At 42.4% G+C, this 19,417-nt stretch overlaps 2 protein-coding genes across 9 annotated transcripts in view; both read right to left on the bottom strand.

Moving 5' to 3' along the window:
• Positions 1-12,024, bottom strand: part of LOC144285105 (uncharacterized) — a 31,720-nt gene extending 19,696 nt beyond the window's left edge. The window contains exons 1-3 of the mRNA XM_077850366.1: positions 12,001-12,024; positions 10,776-10,843; positions 8,881-9,001 (exon numbers count right to left, since the gene is read on the bottom strand). Of these exons, the coding sequence (XP_077706492.1) occupies positions 8,881-9,001; positions 10,776-10,843; positions 12,001-12,024 (213 nt within the window). The remainder of the gene's footprint in view (positions 1-8,880; positions 9,002-10,775; positions 10,844-12,000) is intronic.
• The window catches only part of UNC5D (unc-5 netrin receptor D), a 537,391-nt gene extending 519,364 nt beyond the window's left edge, over positions 1-18,027 (bottom strand). For 6 of the 8 annotated variants that reach the window (XM_077849112.1, XM_077849114.1, XM_077849113.1 and 3 more), the window contains exon 1: positions 17,773-18,026. In XM_077849112.1, coding sequence (XP_077705238.1) covers positions 17,773-17,875 — 103 coding nt within the window. In that variant the 5' untranslated portion in view covers positions 17,876-18,026. Of the gene's footprint in view, positions 1-17,772 lie in introns of all 8 variants that reach the window. The other 2 variants (XM_077849119.1, XM_077849121.1) reach the window with 1 other exon arrangement.
• Positions 18,028-19,417: the final 1,390 nt, after the last annotated feature.

Here is a 19,417-nt window from a genome sequence, read left to right as displayed (position 1 = left end):
TACATTTGAGCTTTAATTTCCTTATTGTTAAACAGAGAATAATGCCTACCTGACACAGCTGTTGTAGGAATTAAAGCATACGTATATGTATGTCAAGCATCTACCACAATGAGTGGCAAAGAGGAGAGAGTCGCATGATCATAAAAAATTAGCAAGCCAGAGCTCAGTTAACACACAAATATTCATTGTAGCTAACTATTCAACCATTCATCTACTCATTTATTCCTTGAATCACTAAAATGTGTCAAACCATAGGTATGCAAAGATTCAGGAAACAACAAGCCTGTCATCAAGGTGTTTTATATGGAAACATAAATAGGCATTCAACTCACTGCACAGATGACTACCAGCTATGAAACTCCAATACCATTACAGATATGCACACACTGGGGAAAAATACTTCTGTAGCTTAGGAATTTAGAAGCTTTCATTTTGGAGGTAAGGATTTGAACTAAGGGAGGTGGTGGTGGTAAAGGGACAGATGAATTGAAGGCATGTTAAGTCACAGACTGCCAAAAAATACGGTCTTCAGATTTTTATTGTCTACATCTTAATTACTTCTGATGCATTTAAATCTTTTTAAGAAGAAGGTAAGAGGGGACTTGGCAAAGACTAATTGTTCTAATCTTAATTAATTTTGCCTATGAAAACTCCATATAATTGTTTGTTGCCATCCAAGAAACAAATACAGAATATGAGTGTCTGTAATGATGATTGCTCTTGGGTACCTAGAGACAGGCTTCACCACAACTGAGACAGTCTGCATACACGTAATAACAATAAATATCCTAAACAAATGTATCCCTATTTATCTTACTCTACAATACTTAGAAGTGCTCATATTAGCCAGGGTCTGATTCATCTTGATGTTGAGATAAAATCCATGATGTGGATGTGGTAACATACCAGGCATAGAAAAACCATCCTTCAAAGTTGTCTTGGGAGTGTTAAAAAAAAAAAAAATATTGTCATTCAGAATTTCAGAGTAGTAACCAAATCACATATCATCCTCACACTGAGAGATAAAGAAATGATTCGGTGGTCTTTTCTCTAGTCACCTCAATGAACACAAAGCAATATTGACAGAAATTCTCACAAGACACAGCTGTCAAGGGTCTTGGGGTACTACAGCTACAAAGTGTGTGTCCGTTAGCTCTGGCCAGTTGCTGAAAAACAACAAATATGTGCTATTCTCACATTATCCAAAGCACTGAAGATATGTCATAGGGATACTGAGAATCTGCTACCAAGAAGGCAACATTCTGAAAAGACAGGAAGAGAAGAACTAAAGTATTTGGTTTAGTACTCAGATAACTGGTTGCTCCTCCTTCAAAATGGTAGACGCAGAGAGGAATTGACAGGATTTAGAGGCTAATAGAGGAATGTGGCTTCTACCTGGAGAACTCCCTGGAGTGGTTATTTTTGCATATCTATTGGGATTTTGTTCTCTTGAATACTTTCCTGTATTTTCAAGTTTCTTCTAATAAACACTTGGTGTTTTCAAAATTAAGGAAAAAAATACTTCCACCTAAAAGAACTACTTAGAGTAAGTACAATTAAGCTCCCTTGGGCTCCTTAGTTGTATTAATCTAACCATTTAAGCCTACTCCTGACTTCCGGGATGGAAAAGAGAATGCCAGCTCTGAAACTCCCACTGCCAGCCCTGCTGGCTCACTGACTTAGCTTCCTGAGGTTCTCCTGCCTGGAAGCTCCCAGTAGTAAACAGTGGAGTGAGGAGACACTCAAGAGTTCACCTTCATGACTTGCAACAAAGAGCAAGTCGGAATGCTCACTCCAGAACTATAATCATTGCAGGCCCAGCTCTTGAACCAAAGCATACTTATTTGTAGCTGGTTCCCTCTTATCTCGTCCTTTCTCCATACTTGTCCTCTTTTTGAACCCTCAACTCAAATGCCTCAGATCCTTAAGTTCTCTTCTGATTATACAAATTCCCAACTATACAGCCTCATTCAATCAGAAACCCAGTGTGCTTTCAACCCAGCCAAACCTCCCTAACATGGGACATTTCAATACTATTATACCAAGTTCTTTAGCTAATTTAGGCTACTGTTATAACAGCTAATATTGTGGAAGTGTATTATCATTCCCATAGGTTTTGTATTTCATTAGACAGGGTAGCACAATGACTCTACCAAAACGAATTATACACCTAAACAATGGAACGACAGAACATATTTATAAGCTCACGCAAAGGTTCTGGTTTTTTTTTGCTTGTCTGGTTCTGCAATCAGAACACCTTGGAAACCTAATGGATTCCAAACATAGCCCTGTGTTAGATGTTGAGAAGATACAGTAAAATACAAAACTATCTCTGCCTTGGTTGGAAAAAATCAAGAGCAAGAGAGACTTATAAATAAAAGAACTAGAATACAGTCTGATTGGTGCAGTACCAGAAATGATGTCAAGGTCTGGAAATACAGCATTCAATAAGGAGAACTTACACTCTAGGTGAGGTGAAAATTCATGGATAGTGGTCCACAAAGACAGCTTTGTTGAACAAGGAGCAAGAACAATGGCATAGAGATGTGAGTGAGCACAACATGCTTGGGAAAATGCCCCATGTCTGGATGTGAAGTGAATGTTATGATTGGCAATGGACTCAACCAGTCTGAGAATCCTGGACTTGCCACATATTCTCTTCACATTTTTTCTAGTATCTTCATATTAGTTCATACTTCTGGGCAATGCCTGATAGTTCAGTTCTTTCCTACAGAATGGATAATGAAAGGTGTTCTGGAATAAGTTAAAAAAAAAAAAAAAGAATCAGGGATCCACCAAGATGTGTGACCCTGGTCACTGCATTTAAATTCTACAAATCTCAGTGATCATCGGTGGGCAAACACAATGAACCTCGTTGGATAATATCCCTTTATTTACAAATCCCAGTTTTGTTCAATGATTTGTCAAATATCTGTTAAGTGAAAGACCATATTCTGTCTAAAGATAGCAAAGATGAATAAAACACCATGTCTGATTTCAAAAATCCAAATATAACGGAGCAAAAGAGAAATAAATATACCTAAAAATAATACATAAGGCAACATGTGATAGGTAGAAGTAACAAAATGCACAGACAAAGGAAACTGTGGGGTAGTTTAAAAAGTACAGCAAGGAGTCCAGTTAAGTAGAAGGCACATAAGGAGATAGGAGGGGGGGAATCAGAAAGGTTTGCTGGAAATGTTCTAAAGACAATTTAATGTCAGACCAAAAAATATCTATGCATATATGAAATGTTCATATGTTACAAAGGTGACATCATAGATCATCAGAGAAAGTAGGGGACCTCTCAACAAATGGTTCTGGAACAACTCAGTATGCACATAAAAGAATGAAATGAAATCTCTAACTCAAACTCTACATGGAAAAAAAGAAATAAAAATGTAGTCTAGGTGGATTAAAGGCAAAAATATGAAAAACCAAACTATACAATTTAGAATATAGGAGAATGTATTTAATTACATTTAGGAAGGATTTTCTAAGCATAACACAAAGGAGTTCAGCATAAAATGACTGAAAATACTGATTACATTAAAATTGAAACAAGTTCATGAGAAAATAACACAAAATATTCAATCATCAGGAAAATACCATAAAAAAAAACTAGAAGAAGAAATTTCAATCACCCGTAATACATTAAGGAGTACATACGTATAAAACATGTATAACACATATACACTTAAAACTACTACAATAATAGAATAATAGAATAATAGAAAAATAATAGAAATATAATAATAAAAATAATAATAAAAATAATAGAAAAATAATAGAAAAAATGAGCAAAAGACTTGAGTAGGTGTTTCACAGAAGAAATATAAGTGGCAGTGAGGTATACGGAAGAATATTTAACTTTGTTAGTAATCAGAAATATGAAAATTAAGTCTATGCAGAGATAATCATATTATAACCCACTAAAAATGAGCAGAATCCTCCAGGCCTAGAAATATCAAATAGTAGCTGATGGGAAAGGATGAGAACTCACAAACTCACATACTGAAAAACAATGTGACATCATCTGGAAAATTTAAGATGCTTGCATTCTCAACCTTAATAACCTGCTCTTAGATAGGTAAGAAACACTTGAAAATGAGTACCATTAGATATGCATAACAAAGTTCCTAGGAACACTTCTACAAAAGAAAAAAATCTGAACAGGCCTAAATTTCACTGACAGCAACATAAGTCAATTATGGTTGAGTCACACCATGGAATATTGTATCTGAGGGAAGTGAATCAACAACAGTACATGTAATAACAGAGATGAAACACAGTCTTGTCGTGACAACAACTGCTGAGAAATATGTAGACTCTAATTTAAATACATCTCAAGAAGAAGCAAAAGTAAACTGTGTTTGGGTAGAAGTACATACATATTTGTTTTAGCTATTTTTTCTTAAAAAAAAAAAAAAAAACAAGGAAATGATGAGCACAGAATGCAAGAATGATTACTTCTAAAGGAGCATCCGAGTGGTGCATTACAGGAGAAACACACACAAGAGTCAAATGGTGACAGCACCCCATTTCTTACCTGCAGTGCTCAGCGCACAACTGCCCAGTTTAATTTTAGGTTTTAAAAAACTATCTATTCATACACAACAATAAGATTACAAAATGTCTTACAGTTTACATATTTGATTTCATAAATAAGGAACCACTGGTAGTTGTGAACAGGGCAGTACTATTAGAAATGCTTGGAGTGGAAAGATACCCTACACCAAGTTGCCCTGGAATGGCCATGGTGTCCCTGCCTGCCTCTCTGCATCAACAGCAGTGGTGCGGACTGTGACTCTGACCTACACTGTAGGAGGAGCTGCACTGCCTATATCCTTCAGACACCAAGGCTAGTACAAAGATATTAATCCAACTCATAAGTACGATGACTTATTGTTTGTCCTGGGCCAAGGTGATGTTCAATGATGCCTCAAGGGGCTAGGAATCCATGAGCCCTGGGCTTTTGTCCAGAGGGGAAACATGGTACAACCTCCAAACCTAGGTTCCTTTTTTTTAAATGTTTTTTTAAGTTTTGATATATTTATTCATAAGAGACACAGACAGAGAGACAGACACATAGGCAGAGGGAGAAGCAGGTTCCCTGCAGGGAGCCCCATGCAAGACTCAATCCCAGGATCCCAGGATTATGACCTGAACTGAAGGCAGACGCTCAACCACTGAGCCACCCAGGTGCCTGGATTTTTAATATATAATCCCTCTCATATAATCTCATCTCTTTTAGTAATACCCCAGTTGTTCCCTCCTAGCAGATGTCTAGCTCCCAAAGGCTGAAATGTGTTGTGCCGATATCCAGTCTCACTCATCTGGGACACAAAATGGAAAGATGAGGCCTAACACAGAAGGGGAGGCAAATGCTGAGCTGTCACCTTTAATCTCTTTGTGATTCTCAAATTACTTCTCTAAATTTCAAGACAAGATCAGAACCTACATTTATATACAATCAATGCAACCATTAAATCAATGGCTCTCAGTCTTGTATTCCCAAACTGAGATTCACCTGGGCAACTTAAAAAAAAATGCCAGTGGGTCATCCCCCCAGAGACTCTGACTTGATTACTCTGAGGTATATAGAGGCCCTTGCCACAGCTGATGGAGAACAACAGAATGACCCTGTCGTCATAATTTAAGTTATACACATATGGATTTCTGTAAACCAGGGTCACACGACACTTTGGGTGCTCATCTTTAATCTACTGTTTCGATAAAACTGTTTAAACATAAACTGTTAAACATCATTTTTAAGCTCAAAACAAAGTTGATGCCCACACACATTCAAAGGACCCGCATATGGTTTTCTCCCCCATCCTGGCTGACAACACTACAGACATCTGCCTTTCTGCTAAGTTTGAGAAAATAGCATTGCTGTGATGACCAGGGATTTGTAGATCTAAAACCTGACCACCAGTTCCAGCAGCAAGATCCTACACTGATAACTGCTAAAAATAACCAGACCCCAATTATTCTGACACCTCACTCCAAGAATCAGAAGTTTTTCCACGCCCTATGTGTTTAACACTTTCCCAGCAAGGTGGCTTGGATATGAATAATCATCATGATCCAGTCCCCAGAGTTTCCACACTCCAGCTCAACCACAGGGATTGCTTTTTGCAAGTTATCATGGCCTTCAGAGGTGCAGAATTCATTTTAAAATAAGGAACAATAGGGATCGCATGAGAAGCAGCAACTGAAGCTTTTAAAATTATATCCAGTCACTCTCTTTGAATGCAGATGTATAGCCTTTTGAGGGTATCACTAGCATACTGCTGCCAACATCAAAAGCTCTCTTAGAAGAAGCACAAGTCAAATGCTTATGCACATTTGAAGTCTGTTCCACCTACTGTCCTCAGAGTGTCCAAACATTACATCCACTTAAAAAAAAAAAAAAAATTACATCCACTTGAATAACACCGCCTTATAACAGGCCCAGCTGACCATTCAAATTGCAAAGTGTTACCTTCTCACCACACCTGAAAATCCAGATTTACACAGGGAAAAAAACAGAAATTGGAAGGGATTTACTTACCCAGATACGAATTAGCAGCTGTGTGGCAATGCCATTCTGAAAGTATATCCGTTGCATAAAGCACAGTTCACAGCGCTAATATCACATTGTATTAGTGGAAATGCAGTTAATATAAGATTCTTCCCTATGTACAGATTTTTAAAATAATGACATTTAGAAAGGATTTCAGGCCTGCTAGTGATTATAGTAGGTCCAAAACACCAATTCAGTATTTGTTCATACTGAACACACTTACTACCAAGGATCAGAAGTAACTGAGACCAAAGCTCAATACTCACCCCAAATTTCATCCCAGCATAAAACAAATCTATAATGTAAACCCTTTCTATGACATTAATTAGCTCTGCTACACTGAACTAACTGGAGTCCCTCAAATCAAAACCTCAATGTTCTGGGACTAAGACCTGACCCAAGAAGGGAAAACTGTATTATTTCAAAGGTATTTAGAAAAATATAAACATTTTAAATGAAAGGAAGACATCCTTTAACAGAGAGGAAAAATGATCAATAGTCTTTAGTCTTCTGGTATCATTTCTTTTGAATTCCTTTGTGCCTCTATTGATTACTTTTGTTATTATAGGCCTGGAGAGGAAGAGAGGTAAGAATGACATTGAGAAAGGGAAGATGTGGATTCACAAGCGAACTCCACAAGAAATGACCTGTAAAAATCAAAAAAGCTACTTTGCTTCTCTAGACTTTGGTTGTTCAAGGAGAAAGTTGGTCTTTGGCCTAGTAATTTTAGGATTCTTTTCAGGGATATAATTTGATGATTTTCTTCTACAAGCAGAAAATAGAAGTACCTAGAAACTTGGTGATCAAATTAGTGTTTATCAAATGTTAGATGGATGGCCATGTAAATGCTTTCTATCTTCTGCTTTTAGACAGTGTGTGTCCACAAAGCTAAAGGAAGCTTTAGAAGTACAGCTCAAACAAAGAAAGACGAGTATTGCACACAAGAACTGACTGGCTCCCGATCCTTTAAATCTCTTCAAAAATGCACCAAGGTCATTGAGACAAATTGGGAGCCTGAGTGGTCTATAGAGTGAGTTTTGTTCATCAAAGGTGTTTTATTAAAACAATGTGAGAAGACTTTGAACCTGGAAACATAACATTTCATAAGTCTGGTTTCTCTTAGAAAAAAAGGCAATCAATAGTGCAACCATAGCCCCTTGCACCCAACTGAGCAAAAATGAGCTATAATGGGGGGTGGGAGTGTCCTCACTCCAGCTATTTTCCAAGCAACCCACTTCAGTTGCTAGAGTTGCTTGTATCTGCATTAGTTTACAACCACTGATGTAAGAGAAACTGATACCTAGAAATAAATGTTTTATTGTGTTGGTACCGTCCTCAAGATGCTTAAGCCAAGGCCTACCAACAACATTCCTGAAGTCCCACTACCTTGTCCTGGAAATTCTACCCCACGACATTTTTTTTTTGAAAGTTTTGATACATATCTAAAATGCCAAGAAATGCTTCCTGAAATGATTTTTTTTTTTTAAAGATTTTATTTACTCATGAGAGACAGAGAGAGAGAGAGACAGAGGCACAGACAGAAACAGGCTCCATGGCGGGAGGCCGACGTGGGACTCGATCCCTGGTCTCCAGGATCAGGCCCTGGGCTGGAGGCGGCGCTAAACCGCTGAGCCACCTGGGCTGCCCCTGAAATGATTTTAAAAATACTGTGAACAAAAGATACAGGAAAAAATGGAGGGCATCACAAAGTGTTAGTGCATGAAGGAGCTTTATAGGTAATTTATTAATTTCTTTCTTGCTTTAGAAACTAAAAGAACCAGAGAATGAAGGGACATGTAGAAGGATATGTGGCCTTGAACAACCCAGGCCCATGACATTGCTTAAAGGAGAAAGGAGTTTTGGAGAAGGGAGTGATGGCAGGAAGAAACAGGCAGGGGTGCCCGGTTGGTGGCGTAGTTGGTTTAGCATCTTGGTTTCAATTCAGGGTCCTGAGATTGAGCCCTGAATGAAGCTCCACATTCAGCGAGGGGTCTGCTTGAGATTGTCTCTCTGCCCCCCACTCCTGCGGTCGCACAAGCTCTCTAAAATAGATCTTAAAAAAAAAAAAAAGAAAGAAACAAAGATTTGAGGGTTCCATGAGAGAACCTTGGAGAAAGACAGAAATGGAAGTACCTAAATTAAGAAGCTGACTTAGAAGTCAAAACTGTATCTACATCTCAAGTGTGTTATTAATGCCATTTAAATTAATAGCACAGGACTTTAATGATCTAAATTTGCTATAATGATGATATATGACATTCTGCTAATATATAATACATACACAGATATCCATGCATTAAAGCACTTATCACCTTGACAATTATTAATAATTGGCTGTACAAGTGATGGTCTTCTCTGCTGCAGGATATGATACAGTAGAGCTGTCTTTTCGCATCGCCATTCCAGAGGTTGACATGCATTTCAAGCTGTCTGCTAAAATGGAGAAAATATTAAATGGGTTGAGTGCAGGTTTTTTTGCTTTCTTTTTGCCTCAATGTGAAAAAGGAAATGAATGACAAATCCTTTATTCAGCTTTAATTCTTTAAAGCAAACCCCCAGATACTTACATCCCACCCAAATTTCACATTAACAAAACCTGTGAAATAAATAAATAAATAAATAGATAAATAAATAAATAAATAAATAAATAAATAATAAACCTGTGAACCTTGACTGTTTTTGTTGTTTGTTTGTTTGTTTGTTTTTCTTAAGGGAAACAACTTTGGAAATCTGATGCAAGCTACACGCAATGAGGGTAGCTTCTGGTCCCAAGACTAAGGGAGATATAAGGGTTGACGATTTAGATCCAGGATGGTTAAACTTTTTCCAGCCTCTTTCAAACGGCTTATAACACACATTTGTCTGGTAAAGAATTTTATCTGGTGGTCTGTACTTTTTGGCCCTACCTCTTTTTAAAGATAGGTTGGAAAACTCTTAAAGACACACGGATGAAAATTTTTATTGGAAGTTCAATTGCATTGTGCCACGCCACTACTTTCAAGTACAAATTTAAAGACCTTAATCTTGTTTTACAAGTGTACACAGGAAGAAAAAAATAAAGCACAAACACTCAAAATTAATAATAAAGACAAAGTATTTAAAAGCTATGCAGGGGCACCTGGGTGGCTCAGCTGGATAGTGTCTGCCTTCAGCTCAGGTCATGATCCGGGGGTCCTGGGATTGAGCCCCACATCAGGCTCCCCCCACTCAGCAGAGAGTCTGCTTCTCCCTGTCCATCTGCCCCTCCCCACTGCACGCATATGCTCTCTCCCTCTCTGCTCTCTCTCATATAAATAAATAAAAACCTTTAAAAAAAGAAAGCCATGCAGATTGAGGAGCTAGTAGTCTATTTCTAAAGAGTCTGGTTTGTAATGGCATCTTTAAAAATAAAACCAGAAACTAATTAGTGATTTTACCTACTTTAATGAACACTTTAATTCCTTTGATGAGGAAAATATTATTGCCTAGTGAGTTCCTCAGAATATTTGACATACAACTTTTGCTATACTGCAGTATGTCATTAGTGATATATTCACAATTTACTTCTCTCCAATCACTTCTGACCCATTTCCCAGGCGGGGCCATCTCTGTTTATAACTATGAGAATCGTAATACCAACAGACCAAGAAGGCAACACAGCTCATCTAAATTTTTATTCACTTATTTCTCTGACATCATATATCATGCAACCACAGCCCTGTCTCAAACGTATTGTGAGCAAAATGTCATATCATCCGGTTCGGGTCTAATCAACCTATCTGGTAATAAAACAGAATTCCATGTAAAGAAATCCAAAAGGCCCAGAAACCAGCTGGAGGCTCAGCTTCTAGTCCTGGTACTATTTACGGCTACCTACCTGGCCTTGGTTGAAAAACCTCTCAATCTAATTTTATCATCTGTTCAATATCAGGGTGGATGTGAAAATGCAAAGCAATTGGACTTGTGAGCCCACCTTAAAAAGGTCAGGTTCCATGCAAATGAATTATTGCTCAAAACAGGCATCCATGAGATTGTCACTCTTAGACTTAACCATCTTTCTAGAACAGTCTGTCTAGGAAGGTAGGCTTTACAATCTAGTTAAGGGAAAAAACAAATATAAAACCCTTTTATAGTTTTTAATTATTTCTCTGGCAATTAAATTTTCCTAAGTTATTTTATCAAGTATTAAATAAGTTTTTAGCAAGTTTAGCCTAAATAGTATTCATACCTTAACATAATAGGGTTGGAGTAAAAACTATTGGTTGGCATATGCCATTGGACAGGGACTGCCAGGTGCTGGGTAAGTACCAGTAGATCATAATGGGCCCTGTCAAATAGAGATAACTATCTCGCAGCAGAGAGACAGACCCCAAACAGCAGCTTACATGCTATTGTGACAGCCACAATCCAACTGGTGGGGGAGCCTCCGTTCGCTATATGAACAGTGCTTTGTTTTTTTGAACCAACTGGTTTTACTCTACCTCTTACTTAGCCATAGCCTCGTTCTCTCATTATCCTGAATTCCAGATCATTTTAAGTGCAGGTACAGCCAAGGGACAACAGAATGAAGGAGTGACCCAGAGGAGTAGAAAAGCTTCTTATTTAACAGACTTTGGGCAAACTGCTCAACTTCTGAGGGACTCACTTTCTCTTTATTACATGCAAACATCAGTCCTCAATTACTTCAAAAGAGAATTCGGGACTTTTCAAATATTGCATCTGTCCTTACAAACGCCGAAAGCAGGACAGGGTATCATCTCAGAACGGAGCTCCAGAATGTGTTAGTTTTATGAGTGGCTGCATGTCTGTCTGAGTAAAAACTGACATTTGTGTTTACCGATTCTTGTATTGGCATTTTAAAAACAGTCTTACACTGAATTCCACTTCTTACTGGCATGCACGTGAAAAGCAATACTGAAAATACAAACCCTGAATTATTATCACCTATAGCCCTGCTACTCAAAGTGTGGTCCATGGATGGGGTCGTCTAGAAGCCCTTGAGAAATGCAGAATGTCTGGCCCCTCCCCAGATCCACTAACTCAGAAGGTGCATTTTAAGGAGCTCTGCAGTGATTCAAATGCACATTAACATTTGAAAAGCACTGATTTGTGAGTTTCAAAGATATTACCAGCTTAGCTTCCATAACCCATGATCATTTGGTTTCCCCTCCTCTCCGAGAGTTTATTAAATTAAATTCAAATAAAGACGGTAACTAAAAAAGCACTGTTGCTAGCAGAAGCCACCAATCACTTTCACACTGCTCCCAACAACACGCGTACAAATATATTCAGAGGCAAATTTCTCATCCAATATTTAGAAAATAAATTTGCTTTTATAGTAAGTTATCAAAATCTGTGAATGATATTACACAAAACATAGCTATGCCAGTGCTGGTTGAGCCTCTGAAGTATGCAGGGCGATTTCTTCCTGTGCCAGCCTGCCAATCACCTACCTTCTGGAACTTCTGCACTATCATTTTCCCTTGGACTTACCTGATCAAGAAATTACAACACCTGATTTTTTATAACAAGAAAGTGTCTGCGAAATTCATTCGTATTAAAGCTCCACAACGTTGCAGTGCCGTTTTCCCCACACGATTCCTCGGGGTCTTACAACGCCAGGTTGGGTTGGTGGGATACGAGCACAGAGGCCTCTCTTTCTGGGGAGGAAGGCTCTTTTGCACTTTATGAACCACAAACTTGGTGACAGAGAGTCAGTATCTGCATCAGGGTTAGGGAAGCTGTCATTGACCTCACTTGGAAGGCAGCTTTTGGCTTTCCAGTTTCCATGTTTATGAAACAAGGAACTGGCCACAGAGGAAGAGTTCAGGCCTCACCTTACTCTTGTCTTGTTAGAAACAATATTAGGAAATACTTTGAGTCCTGCACTGGTCTGATGTACCTGAGAAGCATAATACAGGTGTCCTGCTTCTACTCAAGCGCCAGACACACAACCCAGTATTTCTGCCCCTAATTTCTAGTTCAGTAAAGTCGGTGCAGTGGGGCAGGTGTAAGGCATAAAATACGTGGTACACCCTGTACTGCGTACACACACCCGCTTTCAGAAGAAATACTCCAAAAGCACAACAGAGTTCGCAGCGGCTTTCTCAGGCAGCCCAAAGTGAACACATTAACATCCACCTAATTCTGAAAATTATCTACACACAGCATGTGTATGCGCACAGTAAGGCCATACGATGCAATGTGGCACAAACAATTAAAAGTTCTTTTCAAAGTGGAAATGCAAAATAGAACGAATATCTATTTTCTATAAATGAATCTAGCCATCTGCCTCGAAAGAGCAGCAGCAGGAGTACCCAAAGCAGCAGAAACAGCAGCCTCTGGTGTTAACAATCTACTCTCAAATCTCATGCTCCACATTTCCCCGGCAAACAAGGCTAAAAATACAAGACATGCAACAAATAGTCTCTTGGGATCTGCCATTCCATGGATGGTGTATTCAATCAGAGTAATATTTTCTGTTGAAATTCAAAATTGAAAAAAAAAGCAAGCTATCATATTAGAAACTGGCGTTCAGAATTTTAAGTGTGAATCCAATCCCAAAGTATATTGAGCTGAATGGTGAGAGGGTGGTTGTTTTCATACAACATAAATCTCTGAGATTTATCTGAATATATTTATAGATTTATTTAAGCTACTCTGAATTCCTCTACAACTCTCACAGTTATAGAGAAATAATTTTAGTCCTTTTGTCACCAAAATATAAGGGTCATTTTATTTTTGGCATCGTTCAGAAAGCAATCCTATCGTTCAGAAAGCAGTCCTATCGGAGTATAGGTTCGAATCCAGGCTCTTCCATAAACTAACTCTGTGGCCTCACACAAGTTATTTAATCCCTCTTTGCCCTTTTTTCCCCATGTTAGAAATGAGAATATTACTTACCTCACAGTGTTAAGGACTAAATGAGTTAACATACAAAAACTATTTAGAATAATCAATGGCACACACTAAATACGATAATTGCTATTATTATGTCGCAATCAAAAAAGGCTACAAAAATGCCTTCTCCTAAGGAACAGGCATAATATAAAGAGTGGTTGCAACACAATGGTAACTTCTCACGCCAAAAGCAGCCATTTAGCAAATGAGGGGGAATGAGCTGGCCAGGATCTTCACCTGGAGTATGTGGCTCTCATTACAGGAATGTTCCAGTTGGTTATTTAGTCATGCCATTAGTTCACGAAGACATCAGAATGAAGAGGACAGAAGAGAAGATGATGGCACGGCTGGTCAACTGGCACTCTCCAGAGTATAGGACGACCAGGATTGATGGCAAAAGTGCAATCAAGAAGCATCCCCCTACTGGGACTTTCTATGAATGGGGGCACCTGTCCTTTCAGATACCTGTATCTTCACAACTACCTTCTTTAAGAGGATGTTATAGAATAAACCTTTCTCTGGACATGCATCTGTCTTTGAGATTAGATTTGAATGCATGTAGTCTGGGTCTCTATCCTTCATATTCAAAAAAGAAGAAAAGGCACAAAGGAGTGGTATCAAATATCCACTATCTCCTGTACAACTGATTCCTTGAGAACCCTTTAGAGTTGGCAATATTTTAAGCTGGGTACTATATATGGCAGAAGGAGGACAATAAAGTCATCGAGACCATAGACCCGAAGAGTGCTTCCTTCACTAGGAAGACTGACCCACCCAGTCACACAATTCGGAGAGCTCATGGAGGATTCCTGGCCCCATAGCCTTTCCCACCAAATGGGGTACCACTTACAGAACCACACACAGGTCACTCAGAGAGTGAGGAAGGATATTTATTTTTCAAAGTAAGACCCCCGAAAAAGAACAAGTGCTTGCCTTCTAAGGGCCAGATCAAAACAAGTAATGTCTTCTTAAGAACTAAGATACTTAGAGACATTTCTTGAGCAGAACACTTTGTTGGGTAGGAAAAGAAGGTGCCATGGGACTGTCTGAGCTGAGAGCAAACAACCCAAGAGTCAGAAAAAGACAAATCTGGAAGGAAATTGGGAGAAAAGACACTTTCCTCATAGCACTATGTAGGGATAGTTTTTTTGTGGAAAAGGAACAGAATTAGAAAGGCCAGGCGTAGGGGAGGTTGGGGAAGGAGGCAGGGGCATATAAAATTCATTAAGAAGGAAATAACTATAGATTTTAAAATGTATGAATCAGACAGATAAAAGCATTTAAGTATGTGTAAACCATCTGACCCTATTATGCACAGAAAATAAATGTGTATCTCTCTTGCCCTTAATGCATTACTATGGCTATTATAAGGAAGATGTCATTGTCCGGGAAATTTTTTAAAACAAGGAACTGTGTGTAAGTTTAGCCTATCTAAGATTACCTCCCTCCCTGCCTTTAAATGAGGCTATCTTTATGTACAGTATCTAATATAAGAATCACAACCAGATCTACAGCACTATTCCTGTTTTTCAAAGAACAAAAACAAATCAACATGACAACACGATGTAGATTCAATTAGCACTTGGCAGGTCATGAATAACTTTTAAACAATCTTCTTTTAAGCTGGAAAGTGTTAAAATATACAGTAATCATGGCACCAAAGTGCCTTCCTTACAGTTTGCCAGCAGTCAGGAACATAAATCTTAAGAGGTAAGTCATGTTTGCAAAGGAAGGAGCCAGAACATTGCTCCTTGGGCTGTAACAGTTTCTACGAGCAGTCTCTTGTCCCAAGTACCTTCCTCTTTGAGTATATTCATTTAAAGCCAATCACTCCAAACCTCCCTCTGATTTTTAGATGGTTACATTAAGTATGAAGGAGAAGAAAAGGAAAAAGAAAAAAAGTTGGTGCAATCATCTTGCACACAAAAGATAAGTAATTGTAGAGAAAATGTTACTGAATTGTTAATTATTCTTGGGTCTTCAAAACAAATGGCATAATTCTATATACCCTGTTGTTCCAGGCGACAAAATACCTTGGTTCAAATCAACATGAAAAGGCTTGCAGAAAAAAAAAAAAAAAATTCCTTGAATAAAGAAGAACAACGTAGGGCCAACTCCACAGTGTCTGGTGAGACTACTCAACAAACATGCCACAAGAGTGCACCTCACCTTGCTTCTAATGAATGGACACGGTCCCAAGCTGGGAGAACTTAAGTAACACTGAAACACCCCCATGGTTCTGAAAATTCCAATTGTGCCCACCTGTCCAAAGCCAGGCGCATGGAGCTTCACAGGCTCCAGAGCCGGCTTACTGCTCATTTCATATAGAATCTCTGACAGGTGCTAAGGAATGGGCTGGCTTCATACCCCCAAACATAAAATACTACAAGGGAAATATTAGATATACTGCTCTACTCCATGTGTCTTGAACATTACTATGATCTGTGCAAGACATTTTGTTGTAAATAAGCCTGCAGAGTGTACAGTATGTTTTCTAGGAGACCTTTAAAGAACAGCTTGCAGACAAGAGGTGCTAGCCTTAGTTTCACAGCCAGCAAAACTCCATCCAAGAGGCTTCTGGCATGTCCCCACCTCTTGTTTGGAGCTGGCTTCAGGACAACTCCACCAACCAAATTCCAAGGGGTCAGTATATGGAGTCAGTCACTCTTAGGTATTCCACATCAAACAGCAAATAGGAATTCAGACATTTAGATAATTTAGAAAAGGTCCATTTTCCCCCATAACAGTGTATTAAAAAACAACTCAAAGCTGACTTTGCAAGGAGGCATTCTCCCTAGTAAATTAAATGGCTGAAGCTTATGCTTCTAGCAAGGGAAAGAACTAGGCTTCACTATAACCCAGTGTGTGCAATCACCGAGGCTCATTTTTAAATCTTTGCTGCTTTTTAAAAAGCCTAGAAAGAAAGAAAGAAAGAAAGAAAGAAAGAAAGAAAGAAAGAAAGAAAAAGTTTTCAGGGAATGAAATGCAAATAGTCACTGAACAGGATCATAAAACAGAAAGCCTCTACCCACCTCTTTTTCTTTCTTTCTTTCTTTCTTTTTTAATTCTTCATCCTAGGCACCCTGACTGCTTTTTAACACACCGTTAGCTTTCATAAAAATTAGATTAGACTGGTTCTTTTGTGATCCTCGTCAACCCCTTCCAGCCTGTTCTGCCTGCCGGCTGCTCGTCCTGTTGAGGCTGGCCGGAGAGCCGAGGGTGAGGTGGTCAGCTCGGTGCCCCCTCTCGCCAGACCAGCGTTAGGTAAATCATTCGGCGCAACTACATATTCCAAACCTAATGGATGGCACACAGGCAAGGAGAAAGGTAAAGATGGGCGGGAAGGAGAAGCTTCGGGATCATTTCAAAGGTAAAGCCACAGTATTCAAGCTACGTCTGAAACTGCCTCTGATCATCCTCAAAACAAGTCGGCGGGATCTATCTTTAACTTGATGCTCCCGGTTCTCGGTCACGGTGGAGGTGAAACCAGTTGCAAAATGTTACTCCACTGGAGTCCAGACAGAGGGGGGGGCGGGGAGGGGGACCTGGGAAAATGGGGTTCACGTTCCGAAGTCAGCAAGCAGCGGTGGTTTCCCCGCGGCCCCGTGGAGCCCCGCGCTCCCGGGCTCGGGCTCGGGCTCGGGCTCCGGCTCCCCGCTCCCCGCTCCCCAGCCGGAGTGGGCGCCGGGCGGGCGGCCTCGGGCCAACGCTTACCCCGGCTGGGCTCGGCGGGCGCAGGGGCCGCGGGCGGGGCGCGCAGCTCTCCCGGCTCCCGCACACCGCGGCCTCCTCGAAAGCAAGCCCAGGGCTGTCTAGGACCTCGGGCCGGCGTCGCCCAAGGGGTGTCCAGCTCGGCGGACTTGAGCGTGGGTGGTGCTCCCCAAAGGGAAGAGGCGCCCCCTCCAAGGGAGCCCACCCCACGGGGACTGCCGCCACCCCGCCCCTCGGCCGGGAGCTCCCGGACACCACGAGGCGCCCACCCACGGTCTCTCGCCTCGGAGGCTCGTGGGCAGGGCAGGGGCGAGCGAGGCCGGGGTGAAGAGGGGCCGCTCCGGTCTGCAGCAACCGGGCAGGGCTCCGAAAACGCAGCAGCGGGGGCGCCAAGGGTGGGGGCCCGGGCACGGCAACCTGTAGGATTGCGGCTGGCGGCAAACTTGGGTGGGAGGCCGTGGGCCCCTCCGCGTCCTCCCCGCCCGGTGGGGGCCGCGCGCGCACAGGAGCGGGGCGCAACTTGGGCAGCCAGCGCGGCGGGCGCGGGTCCCGCTCAGGGTCGCCGTCGCCCCCTCGGCCCGGCCCGGCCCGCCCGCCGCTCGCCCCGGGCTTACCTCGGGCAGCCGCAGCCCCCGCCGCCCAGAAGCAGAGCCCCAGCCACGGGAGCCAGCGGCGCGCCCCTCCGGCGCCTCCTCCTGCGGCGGCCGCTCTCCCCATGCTCCTCGCCGCGCTCGCGGTCCGGCTCCTCTTCCACGCCCCGGGCGCCCGGGAGAGGCGCGGTCCCGGAGGGCTCCGGCGAGTGACCGCTCCGCCGCGGCCGCCTACAGCCCCGGGGCAGGGCGCCCCGAGCCGCCGCCGGCCGGGCCCCGGGAGCCCGCACGCGCCCCCATCGCCCCCCGCCGCGGGCCGCCCGCCGCCGCCGCCGCCGCCGTCCCCGTCCCCGCAGCACCCTCGCCGCGCTCCCGCCGCCGCCGGGTCCCGGACTAGCGGGCGGAGGAGCGAGTCCGCAGCGCTAATGAGATCCCCGCGGCCGCCCCTTCTCCACCCCTCGGAGCGGCAGCCAATGAGCCGGGCCGGGGCGGGGCGGCGGCGGCAGCGCGGGAGCGCGGGGCGGGGGCCCGGAGGCGCAGGTGAGCCCCGCGGCGGCGGCCCGAGCCCCCCGCCCCCGAGCCCCGGCGCCCCGCGGACGCCCCCGCCCGCCCCACCCCCGCCCCGCCCCCGCCCCCGCCCGGGGCCGCCCACGGAGGGAGCCGCGCCGCAGCCACGCGGGGAGTGAGCGGCGCCCGCGGGCCTCCCGGAGCGGCCTCCCGGCTGGGGTCCGCCGCTTCCACCACACCGCCGCGGTGTTCAACTTTGAGCCCTTTCTCAGCCCTGCCTCTCCTGCTTCCATTCTTTAACATCCGCTCAGACAGCACTCCCAACATGTTCAAAGAAAAAGGAAAAAAAAAAAAAAAAAAAAAGCCTTAAACGCCAAGTGGCGAAAAATAACACTAGAATAAATCCATTATTGGAACTATGGCAAATATGCATGCATGTAAATAAAGGAGGGGGGGGGAATTACAGTCAGGGGTGCATTAAGGGGTGTGGGACAGATCTTTATTTATACTTTTTTTTTTTTTTTGGACTGATCTGAAATCTTCCTCCTTTCTGATGCCTCCTGGTTTTTGTTTGTTTTAATCTGGGCCCTGGGAATTGCCTTTCTTCTAAGTATCAGGGAAAGTGAGTCGTGCTGGCCTTTGTAGCAAGAAGGAAAGAAGACTTTTTCTTAAAGGTGTGGTTTATTTTGAATAAACTGTCAAGTCTTTCTTTCTTTAACTGCTTTTGAAAGTACTGGTGGTTGCCTCTTATTCTTCCCTCCGCACTAGTAACTTCGGAGAGATTGCCTTAGGCCACACAGTTTCAGATGGAAGAACAGACCGGGGGACTGAGTCAGAGCGGGTGTCACCTCTCGGTAGTGAGCCCCCAATGTGGTGCCAGAAACCCCACTGGTTAGAATACGTGTCCCCTTTTGCCTGGTTGACCCCAGCAGAAAATGAAGTCTTGGCTCCAAAGCAAACCTTCTTAACGGTTCCCCACTGCCCACCCTCAATATTGATACAAGTACTTCTAGAAAAATCTATCTCTCTCTGGCCAAAGTGCTCCCTGCTCCCAAGCAACTTTCTCAGGAGAATAAACAGTTTAGAGTGAGGTAATTGTTCTGAATGAGGTAATTGCGTTAACTCCTTTCTTCTGAAGAAAAAGAGGATAGTAGGCAGAAAG

The sequence above is a fragment of the Canis aureus genome, chromosome 15 (genome assembly GCF_053574225.1).
Source record: "Canis aureus isolate CA01 chromosome 15, VMU_Caureus_v.1.0, whole genome shotgun sequence".
In the NCBI taxonomy this organism is placed as follows: domain Eukaryota; kingdom Metazoa; phylum Chordata; class Mammalia; order Carnivora; family Canidae; genus Canis; species Canis aureus.
This window is presented reverse-complemented; position numbering and strand designations above follow the sequence as displayed.